This window comes from Epinephelus moara, chromosome 24, assembly GCF_006386435.1.
Source record: "Epinephelus moara isolate mb chromosome 24, YSFRI_EMoa_1.0, whole genome shotgun sequence".
In the NCBI taxonomy this organism is placed as follows: Eukaryota; Metazoa; Chordata; class Actinopteri; order Perciformes; family Serranidae; genus Epinephelus; species Epinephelus moara.
Window position 1 is genome coordinate 5410135 of NC_065529.1, and position 11941 is coordinate 5422075.

General features: G+C 38.9%; 1 protein-coding gene across 2 annotated transcripts in view; it reads left to right on the forward strand.

The window, feature by feature from the left end:
* shq1 (SHQ1, H/ACA ribonucleoprotein assembly factor) overlaps positions 1 to 11941 on the forward strand; it is a 57721-nt gene that overhangs the window by 3596 nt on the left and 42184 nt on the right. Inside the window, exons 1-3 of one of the 2 annotated variants that reach the window (XM_050038846.1) lie at positions 3617 to 3697; positions 4661 to 4829; positions 5155 to 5219. In XM_050038846.1, the coding sequence (XP_049894803.1) occupies positions 4687 to 4829; positions 5155 to 5219 (208 nt within the window). In that variant the 5' untranslated portion in view covers positions 3617 to 3697; positions 4661 to 4686. Of the gene's footprint in view, positions 1 to 3616; positions 3698 to 4660; positions 4830 to 5154; positions 5220 to 11941 lie in introns of those variants that run through there. The other variant, XM_050038844.1, reaches the window with a different exon arrangement.

Below are 11941 nucleotides of genomic sequence, written 5' to 3' on the forward strand. Positions count from 1 at the left end.
TTCTAGTGGGACTCTGTTTACAAGCACGAGCGAGCCACCGAAGGACCGCCCTGCAGATTTACTATTGGTTCTGCAACGTAGGGAGTTTTTTTAAACTCTGAAATTGTATCCGCCCATCTAAACACAAAATCTGGGAGAAAGTCATCAGTCTTTAGTTAAGCAAAGCGTCTAAACTTGTGAGTCTACTAACATCATGTCCTTTCCTTTTTTTATAGTTTACTTGACTGAGGGCACACGCTCTGACCTCATGATGACATATTATACTATGGCATTTTTAATGACTTTTTGTGACATCCTATACTATGACTTTTTCTAAAAACTTTTTGGACATACTATTGGACAATGACTTTTTTTCTGATTTCTTTTGACATTCTAATACTTTACAATCAACAGTGATATGGTCTACACGACACTCATATTACATTCTGGTTTTCCACTTTTTTGATACATTTGAAAGTGATGAAATAGAAAGACAGTAAACTGACACTGATCGTACCAATCCACAGCAGCTGAGCAACAGCTTCTGCTGGAGTATGGCAATACTGTTTGCATAAACCCCAAACAGATCTGCAATACACTGTAATACTAGAACAAGAATAATAATGACAGTTTGTTAAGTTTATTTATGATAATACCTTCATTAGTTTATGATTATCAAATGCTTTTCAAACTGTCTAGCCATAAGTTTTTGTAAGGAATGTTCATACAAATACACTAAAATCAGTTTTCATTAATAACAAAACAGTTGTCATCATATTAAGCTTTGAAATTGACTGTAATCTCACAACAACTATTAAATTGTTCATCCTGATTATCACCAAACAATATTTATTTGAACCACACTTATCTGCCGAAATATTTATAGACTGAGCGAACAGTAGGACATAAAGACCTGCAGTTATGCTGACTTAATACATCACATTCCTCCATCTGATAAGTGGTAAGTTATTGTGTGATCTTTCTCTGCACAACCTACATAAAACTCTCTGGGATAAACTCTCACTTTGAATGCATCACAAGCACCTTTCTTGTCTTTCCAAAGGGTATGTTGAGGCTATTTCTTTAGTTTGTCAACGAAAGTTTTGTTCTGTTTGGTTTGTTTGTGTTATTTTGTTTTTGTTTTTAGTTTTTTAGCATTTAGCACAAAATGATGCATTAAAGTGACAGCTCACTCCCAAATCATAATTACATGTTTTTCCTGTCACCTGTAGTGCTTCTTATCAACCTAGATTGTTTTGGTGTGAGTTGCTGAGTGTTAGAGATATTGGCCATAGAGATGTCTGTCTTCTCTCCAGTATAATGGAACCAGATGGCACTCGGCTTGCAGTGCTCAAACTGCCAGAAAAAATAAATAAATGAAAAAAATAAACATTTGAAAAACTCAACTGCAATGTCTCTTTCCAGAAATCATACCCTGGTTACACAAGATAATCCACAGACCTTGTTGCGAGCAGTTTCATGTAGGAACTATTTTCTCTTTTCAACAAGCTACACCCACCACTGTGCAGAAGGAAGCATGCATGTACTCATGAGAGGCTCGTGCTCGTGACAGTAAGAGATGTAAACATTAATGGCGTCCTCCTCAGCTGAGCTGTAACATTAGCTAACTCAGTGATGCTAGGTGAGCTGGCAGTAGATTCATGCCACCTTCTGCGTGGTGATACGGATTGACGTTGTCGTTCAGTAGAAAGGAAATAGTCGTTACGTGAAACTGCTCACAGCAAGGTTTGTGTGGATTATTTATGCGACAATGCCTCAGGCTTTGTCGCATCGTGGCAACGTGAAGCGACAAAAACTGCAGTTCCTCGAATGGCCACTTGAGGTTGGCTCTAAGAGCGAGTCAATCCCCCTCAGTAAAATGACTAACTTTACAGCAGAAATAAACATGGTCACAGCCTGGTAAAAAAAACAAAAACACTTTTGGTCTCTATAGCTAATTTCAACATTCATGGAAACTGCACAAGGGTGAATATTTGTATAACTTACCCATTTAAATAAAGGCTTGAAGTTACACAAAAGAGGATACACGAGAGCAGCCTTTATGGAAGTCTTTTATCGGTTGACATGCCCCCTGATTGGATATCAGGTATTGATTTGAGGCTGCAGCTGTTTGCACTGATGTTATACATTACTGGAGTTTCATACCAGAGTGAGGACAGATCAGTGATTAAACTCTCAAGTTTTATGTTTTCTTTGTTTTCTGATTTACCATCTAGTTAAACATCTGAACAAGAAAAGGATCGCAAACACCTTCTTTCATTTATTATTCATTTTTCTTTCTACCACCTGTTATCTTCCCTTTTTAACATTATGAAAACAAGGTCAGAGAGATTAGGGGAGTCTGACTGTCAGCAAAGAAACACTTTTCACTCAGTTATTATCATTTCCATTTAGTCACATGCGATGCTGATAATTCCTGAGCGTCAGGTTTGATGTGTTGCAGAATTGATTTTATCCCTGAAACATTAGCCTAACAAATTATTCCAGTGTTCAAAAGACACATAATCATATTCTGGGCTATTAAGCATAATAATCTGAATATCAATAAATAGCCTGCAGATCCAAATAATGAATAGCCTAAATGTAAATGCATGTGCCTCTGAGCAGAACACAGTACAGCATAAATACAGAGTGCAGGTTGTTATTGATGTGTAGGTGTTTGTAAAACAGAGAGAAGTGAGCAGTGATAACAGAGTGCCTTTATTAGTATTAGCTCAGTGCACGTGTGCAGACACAAACAGCTGTTGAGCCAGTTCACAGCTGATCCAGCTGTTATCAGCTGCCGCAGTCATCAGAAAGGAACGTCACTTCACATGACGCTTCAGAGGAAAGGACATCTCATTTCTCTAAAAACATATTTCTCTCCTCTTATCTCTCCTCGCCTGGTTTCCTTGTGTCTCTCCATGCATCCCAAGTGGAAGGGAGTAGGACGCAAGACAAAGATGCAAGTGAGGGAAACATGGATGCAAATTTATGAGTCAGATCCACCCATCGCTCCTCCACAGTACCACCTATCTTGTCCAGATATGGTCACTTCTGGCTCCAAAAATCCAAGATGACGGCAGCCAAAATGCCCAACTTAAGGCTTCAAAACCATCCACGAAACAATAGGTGATGTCAAGGTTGCTATGTCCATTATTTTTATACAGTGAGCTATAACTTCTGGAAAGAGACATTGCTGTTGAGCTTTTCAAATGTTTATTTTTGGCGGTTTGAGCACCACAAGCCAAGTGCCATCTAGTTCCATTATGTTCAACAGAGGGCAGACATCTCTGCTGCCAATATCTCCAACACTCAGTGACACTCATGCCAAAATAATTTAGATTTACAAATGCTAAACTAAAAGTGAGAGGAAAAATACTTATTTTTGACTGGGGGGTGAACTGTCACTTTAACTTGTGGAAGTTAAAAAACTAATTGGCATCATAGCTTTGTCCACCTGTCACCTCCTCAGTTATCTGTATGAGTCCCTGGACCTCAGCTTGGGAAAAATGTGTGCCACTTCTCTAAAAGCATTTGGTTTTACTACTTTTTACACATCCTGATATTGCATTGATCATAAACGTACAGTATCTGTCATTTAGGACACTGTTAAAAATTTTTTACTGCCAGTTTACACCGTGCACTACGGTAAAACATGGGCGCTACATCTGAGAGCTGCCACTGAAGCTTGTTGGGATAACTCAGTGCTTTTCTGGTAAGTGTATATACTTATGAACTCCATGTTAACTGTGCTGTGTTTAGTGACTGGCACTGAAGTGATTTAAACAGCCCGTTTACACCGCATGCAGCTGAATAAAAGTAGTGTTAGGTAGCGGTCGCCTAACCTGTCAGCTAGCACCGCTGCTGGGTGCTATGTTAGCCAAACACGAGGAGACCAATCATGTGTTAGCTTTAGTTGACAAGCTAATAGCGAGCCAACCACGAAACAAAACTTCATTTAAAAAACTGTGAAATAAGTGTGGCGTAAAGCTCATCGACAGATACGGCCGCTTCATAGTTCATTACTCAATGTCGACTGGTCATTAGAGTCTAGTGTTAAATTCGGAATAGATGTAGGCTAATATAAACTCTGCTATAGACAAAATTTAGACCTTAATGATTTTTTGCACGTTAAGTCCCCAACTTCATCGCTGACGTAGCTCCATGAGATTCTTCAGCAAATATCTTATAAACATTGGTAAATCTCTTTTAAACGTGCTTCTGGGTAGATGATAACTATGCCGAACATAATTCCGGAACAGTAAAGTGAGTAAAATGGGTTTAACAGTGCTTTAAAAGTTACACACGTTTGTCAACAAGTAAGACCTTTTAAAATGCCGAGATTTCTGAATGCAGTTTGGTATGAAAATCTTTCTAAACAAGAGAGGACGGAAGGAGCGGGTTAAAAGCCTATTTGAAGCCAAAGTAAAACATCTTATATTACTTTCTGCATTAGAAAACGAGTCGTTTAGTTTTACACAAGCTATGTTTACAGTTCTCACTCTCAGTGTAGCACATGTGGGCTGCTGCTGGTAGAGACGTGCTCAGCTACAACAACACTTAATGGAGTCACCACAAGGTGGCATGCTACAGTCAGTTGGGCTGTCATACAGTCTTGCAGACTAGCACTACACACTGTAACCAGAGCTTGTGATTCTTCCTGTCATTGATGCTACAGGTCTGTTTTATACATCAGTATTCACAATGATAACTCCTGCGTTTGACCTGAGCCAAGATCCAGAGTACCTGATCCTCAGCATCCGTGTGCCCTACACCAGAACATCAGAGTTTGATCTCTACATCGAAGGAACAGATTTTAAGTTCTATGCCAAGCCTTACTTTCTCAGGTGAGTTAACCAACACACACAATCTGATGCAACTCAGTGAAAACTGTTTGTAGCACTGACACCTAGCTTTGAAAGAGGGAGTGATGAAAGCAGTTAAACATGGGCTCATCATGTAGCACCATCTATCTTATACTTCAATATGCTGTCATTTATTTTCTGACCATTGGTCTCAATATCAATATAAAGTTGACAAGATAAATCAAATAGGGTGTTTGTTATTAGTGACTGTTCATCTGTGTGTGTGTGTGTGTGTGTGTGTGTGTGTGTGTTTGTTTTACTTTTATTTATTTATTTATTTTTATTTGTATTTTTTTTTTTTTTTCAGATTATCTCTTCCTGGAAGAGTAGTGGAGGATGGGAGAGAAAAGGCTAAATTTGACATTGATAAAGGTAGGTCACATTAGGAGTGTGCCATATCTCGTTCACAGCAATACCTGTATAATTTTTAACATCATATGAAAGATTCATACCGTGATACTTGCGATATTTCGACTTGTTGACGCTTTGTCGCCATACTGTTACCCACGGCAACAACAAACATGGCTGAAAGTGAAACTATTACAGAGTCTGCAGTGGTTCCAAAAAGAGGAGCAGCTTCAGTAGTGTCGAATAAACTGTGGCGTCCTGAGTGTTTTATGAACAGCCCCGGACTTCTCAGACTCTTAAAGCGACTTACCGCTCAGAGGGAACTCATTCAGCTCTAATGTAACATGTGCAATTGCGATAAAGCAGCATGAATTGTCATGGGTTGTATGGTTATGTTACATAATAAAATGCCTGTGGGTGCATTTCAGCAAGATAACAAGCAAGCAGCTCAACATACCTTTTTCTTGTTCGATCAGATATGGTTAAGTCGGTGTCTCAGGTTGCTGTGAAGTTGCTGCTGTTGGTCTAAAACTATGATGTGATTACATATCTGAATATCAGCACCCCATGAGTATTGAGCCAGAGAAACAGCTGAGAGGCAAGAGAAAACAAAAATTAAACGTCCTACTGGAGGATCTGATATCTTCCATTCATTTTACTTCATCTGTGTTTTTGTCAACACAATGACTGAAACAAGTAAGAGCAATATTTTTCAGGATGTCTCTAAGTTCTAACTGTTGTTTTTCCCTCTGGTGTTTGTCAGAATGTGCTGACCTTTCTTTCAACAAGGGAAAAACAGTTTTCCAGTATCTTGTTTTTTTCTAAGTTGTACAAATGTTGTCTCAGCATACTGAGCTATATTTATTCCAGTTGCCTGCATACTGAACAGGGGTTTAAAAACAGTGTAACCTTTTTTCAGCTTAATTGGAGAGTTTCACAGACAGGATGTGTAAAAACAAAGAGGCACATGCGTATGACATGCAACAACAGTCCCTGGCTGGGATCAAACCAAGGACTTTGCAGTTTAGTGGTTTGTGTCTTTACCACTAGGCCAGGATGCCCCACATTTGTGTAACTTAACTGGGTTTGTTGGCTGCAGTTGAAAAGTCAAAAAAACGTAGTCCAATGTCTTCTCCTAAACACTTTGCCCTGACCTTGATGGAAAACGTAATTAGCTGAAGGAGAGATGTGAAGGACAAGTCATAAGAACTTTAAAAAAAAAAAAAGACATCCAAGTACTAAGAGAAGCCGACTGCACTTACACTAGGCTACTTAATTATGCAACAGCAGATGTTATTGACGTCGGTCTGCTGTGGTAACACTACAAACTTCCGAAGATAGACTAAAAGCGCATCTTCCTTGTATTGGTTTTTATACACCAAATATTCATTCATTCATTTTCCGTAACGCTTATCCTGTTGAGGGTTGCGGGGAGGCTGGAGCCTATCCCAGCTGTCATTGGACGAGAGGCAGGGTACCCCCTGGACAGGTCGCCAGACGATAACAGGGCTGACACATAGAGACAACCATTCACACCTACAGCCAATTTAAAGTCACCAATTAACCTAACCCTTCCCTAGAGAAAACCCACGCTGACACAGGGAGAACATGTAAACCCTCCACTCTGGGTTCGAACCACTCAACTAATCACTGTGCCTATACACCATTTTTTTTTTTAAATCAGTTTTTTTTTGTTTGTTTGTTTGTTTTTTATAAAACCTGAGTGCTAGGCTTGGGCATTGTTGTTTTTTTTCAAACCTTAGTACCTTCCTTACATTTCACTGGGGTATATGGTATATGATGGTGTAAGTATTTATGATGGTACATCCCATGTTCGAAAAACTTGCTTAGCTTCTTAAGTGCAATAAACTCACACAATGTCAAGAAAGGGAATATTCTCACACCTGTTTTCCTTATTAAACAGAATAATACAACCATACACTTTCTGAATTCAAGTTTCTTTCCTTCGTCATGAAACAAAGTTAATTCAAACTAGAGTTCTCAGCAGGCCCAAAAATTCAACCCGAAACCGAAATGACCCGAGGGACTTGAAGCCCGAAACCGGCCCGGCCCGACATCATGACATACATCACTGGGTCCGAGCCCGACTGAACCCGAGTTTTTTTTTTTTTGTTTTGTTTTTTTAAATGAAAGGGGGGGGAAATGATGCTCCCCCTGTGCGCCTCAGCAGTCTGGCTTCCCTGGCTCAAATACAGTATCTTTAATCACTTAAAGTCAACCAATCATTCATATCCCAAAATAACATTACCAGACAGACAGGCTTCAACGTCAGCGTGGGGGAGAGCATGTAGCACTGCGCTGCTGCATTTAATGAGCCGTAGCCGCTCTCAACACTTTTCCTGCACCTGAACGCTGACTGACTGACTGAACTTAGCTCACACTTCACAGCAGCATATCTTGTTTTAGTATTATTTTTTTTTCGTCAGAACGGAATTCAGCATTCTTTATTTTTATAATTCGTATATTCTTCTTGCTTAATTATTATAGCCCTATTATCATCCCCCTTACACACACACACACAGCAGACGATACTTCAACTTCAACTCGAACACTTTATTAAAAACGGTAACTATAACCTTCAAATATCAACAACATGACATTGAATAATGAATGGATTTGGAATAATCTTAACAGACATGCATATTTTCTTCCTCACAGGCTGCTCAGAAGTGAGAACCATGGACAGCAGCATTGTGTGTTAGTGCTGCTGTCACACCCTCACACAGTGCGCTTCTCTGACAGACACACTTTTTTTTTTTTTCCCCGCCCCAATTAACTTAATTAGTCGGCCCAAACCGACCCAACCCATCGGGCTTATTCGGGTCGGGCTCGGGCTCGGGTTGAAATTGAGAAATCTAATTCAAACTCAACAGACACAAAGTAAAACTCGCCCAAACCGTCTTGGTAAGTCACTGTTGCAACAATCACCAACTCTGGTTTGGCTGAAAAACCTTTAATTCACAGAGTCAGATGAGAAAATGTGTAGTTTTTTCCTGTGCTGTCTACCTTAGCTGTCGGTTGCCTGCTTTTCATCTGTCCTGTAACGTTTTCCCCATCACTCACAGATGCTATTTTTGGCTGCTCAGCTGCCTGTTCCACTGGTAGAGACTGACCTCTTGTGGCGTGTGATGTGCATTACATAAAATACATCCTTAGTACAGCATCTCCATATGAGTTTAATAGAAAGAAGAGTGTCTTTATATTTGATGGCATTGCGAATTTTACATTAGGGATTTTGAAATGCCCTGGTATATCATAATAACATGATACAGCTCACGCCTAATGCACGCTATCTAAACGTAGGCAACACGGTGAAAAATAATACTTCATTACCAAAGTTTGAATTAAAATTAAAAAAGAAACATAGGCTACCAGTCACAAAAGTGAAACAAAATAGATGTTACAATGAGAGTGGTTGCTGATGCTCACTCTGCTGTCCACTCCTATTTATCACATGAATCCCAATAAACATTGTTGTATGGAAATAATTGTTAAATTTATGCAAGATTGGCATATTGTTGTTTTTTGTGAATGGCCAAATGATGTGCCAGTTTAAATGTTGCTGCTGCAAGTAATGGGGACAGCATTATCTCCTCTCTTTTTTGTTAAAGGATGCTCCAGTGTCCCCTATGCTAAAGGAGATAAGAAAGGAAGCATAGAAACACCTTTCCTTAGCATGTAGAGAAGTCATCCAGCTCTTATCATGGCTGCCACGGAGATACTTCTTCGACATTTCACTCAGTTAGGAGTCTTCTTGAGCAAAAAGGCTATTTGACCGCAGCCTTTGTCTTTATTTGGTCACCTCGTAAAAGATTAACTGATCAGTTTTTTATAGTTAACAATTGGGGTTGACCCGAATACTTGAATGGAATGAGTATTCGGCTCAAGCTTAAGTATCATCTGAATAAAATGTGTCAATATCCACACCTGATCGCAGGGCCTAATGTTTTTATATTATCCTGAAAGCAAAAGGGCTCCTAAGGGCCAGAAGCACATGGCTAATTATTATGCAGAGTATCATCCTCGCTGATGTCATCACTCTGCATAATAATTAGCCATGTGCTTCTGTTTGGGAGCTGTGTAGTCAGAGAAAAGGAGCAATGTTCTGTTTGTTTTTAGGATAATACAAAAACTTTAGGTAGTAAAAAGAACCCATGATCACACACACAAACATGACACTGTTTAAACTGAATATTTAAAATAGAAATAAAAAATCAATCAAAAAGAAAGCCGTGTTGAGTATGAAAACTCTGGTGTGTGTATTTGACTTTCTGCTTCTTAATAGTGCATGCATGTGTCGTGTTTTTATATTGATTCACTTAAGGTTATTCATTCGCTTTATGAAACGCTTGTTCTCTAAATTAATAGTTCTCTGACTCTTGTGGTCAAAGACATTGATCTGAAGCTCAGTTACACAGATGATGTAGTAGGTTGAACAGATACTGATGATGGTGTACTCTCTCGTCCCTATTAACAGTGATATCACATCAGTGAGATGGAGTTAATTGCTGAGCGAGACCGACCATCATGCTTGCTGAAATACATACAGCACAAATAGTTACAACAGTGCTTTTCATTAGGTCAAGGACTTGAAGGATGTAAGTCAAAGTGGACTGCAACATGGTGTGTGATTTGTGTGTGGCATGTTTCGGGTTTATAGTTGGTGAAAAGACAAAAAACACAATACAGGGTGAAAATTAAAATGTAGTTGTTGCAGTTGGAAACTTTACACATCCTGGTCTTTATAGAGACAGATTTGCGTGGTATTGATGACCAGTCACTCCCTTACAAGGCACTGACTGAAACATGGTTCTCGTTGCAGGCGGTGATTGATCCCCGGGGTGTCTTTAGTTTGTACTTCAGTCAATCAGCCGGGGTAAATTAACCTACTGATCATGTTTTATTTCATCCCATTTAAAGGGCCACTGGAGCCATCTGTAATGTCATAATGATTACAGCCTGCAGGCTGCCTGTAATATCTCAATCACAGTGACAGGGAGCTCATGTAGGATTTCTTTAAGTATATAACGAGCAAATGAAACGTTATAATGAGTATTGGGGCGACGTTCACTACTGTGTGTACACTACTGTGTGTACGCTACTGTCTGTCACTCTGATGCGTCTTTGATTTCTGTTGTACATAATCGGTTCTAATGAAGTTGTCTTTATGGGGACATCTGCCTTATGGACTCTGACACCTCGTTGCCCGTCTGTCAGCATGGCCCCAGTTAACTCACTGTGTCTAAATAAACCTGCAACATCTGCTAATAAAGCCTCGCTAATGAGTGTCCTTGTTTAGACTTATAATGAGCAATCATTAAGATCCCTCTCTCAGGCTCTCCATTCTGCAAGGCCTGCAACTCAAGCAATTAGTCAGCTCCCATCGTAAAGCACATCTAAGCTTTAACACTTGGGTGCATTGAAATTTTATGAGGTCTTTTAGGCGACTGTCAGATTATCTCTGTGGTGTGACCAAATTGGCCTTATTCATCCATGGTGTATTGCCTATTTAGTTTTAATAACAGTTGGTAAAGTAACCACTTAATTTTGAAGTATTACATGCACAGGTGGCCACATGAAGTGGCCCTTGTTTGTTATGAATAGATACTTTCAAGTTGAAATGAATGACCGTACAAAAAGCAATCAATTATAGTTTGTTTTTGCTTTTTGTCTGTGATCAGTTGTGTGTTTTTCCATCTTCTCCTCTCACATGTTGTAAGGCATCAATGCAAAATCTTCTTTTCTGACATATCGTCTATCAGTTTTTAGCATAGTCATTTCTTTCTTATCGTAGTATGAATATTATAATTAATATGTGATTAATGCTGTTATGGGAAAAAATCTGAAGTCAGTTGTTAGGTTGAAAGAATTGCCTGTTTTTATGATCAATTCCTCTTGTTTTTTATTGACAGTTTCTACAAAATCTCAAAACAAAATATAACTTCTCGTATTATATTAATAGAAGCTTAATTTATTTTGTCCAGTCGCTAGTCACAAAACTAGTATTCAGTTCCTATTGTTTTAAAATGAGCTAAGTCAGGCACATGCTGTCATTTAAGACACTGCAATCACCAACTCATTGGTACAGTTAAATGAGTTCTTTAAGGGAGACATCTGAGGTGAAAACATTGTTTTCTCATGCACTGGTCAATTTTGAGATTTGGAGCTATTTTGCTTCCATAATATGTCCTCTGTCAGACTAGTAGAAATAAAACATCCAAAATGCACATTAAGGTTAATTTTAATTCAGATTTGTGCTCTGGTAATTTATGCAAAAAGTGCATAATTAATAAGTTGATGCCTCATTTGCATATTTAAACATAATATTTCAGAAAACTTGTAATGCAAAAAATAATTGTCTTAATGGCAGTAATCAGCTGGGAAAATTTATGGTGATATCTGGTAGTTAAAAGTTTCGACCCAATTCGCCTTTAGTGTTTTAGTTTTTGTCAAAAAATGTATGGAGTTTTACAAAACAAATCTTTTTTTTTACTCTGAGCCAGAAATCTTTACATCAGAACTAACATAACCAAACTTTAGAGCTTAGATCGGGCCCAAAAAATCCAGCCCGACCCGGCCTGAGCCCGTGCACGTTATGTCCGGGACCGGCCCAGCCCGTCCAAATAACTGTAATTATGGGCCCGAGCCCGATTTAAAGCCGACATTTTTCAATAAGTTGGCTGTTATAATTAAGAGTATTAAACCACAAGTCTTGTTATTTGAAT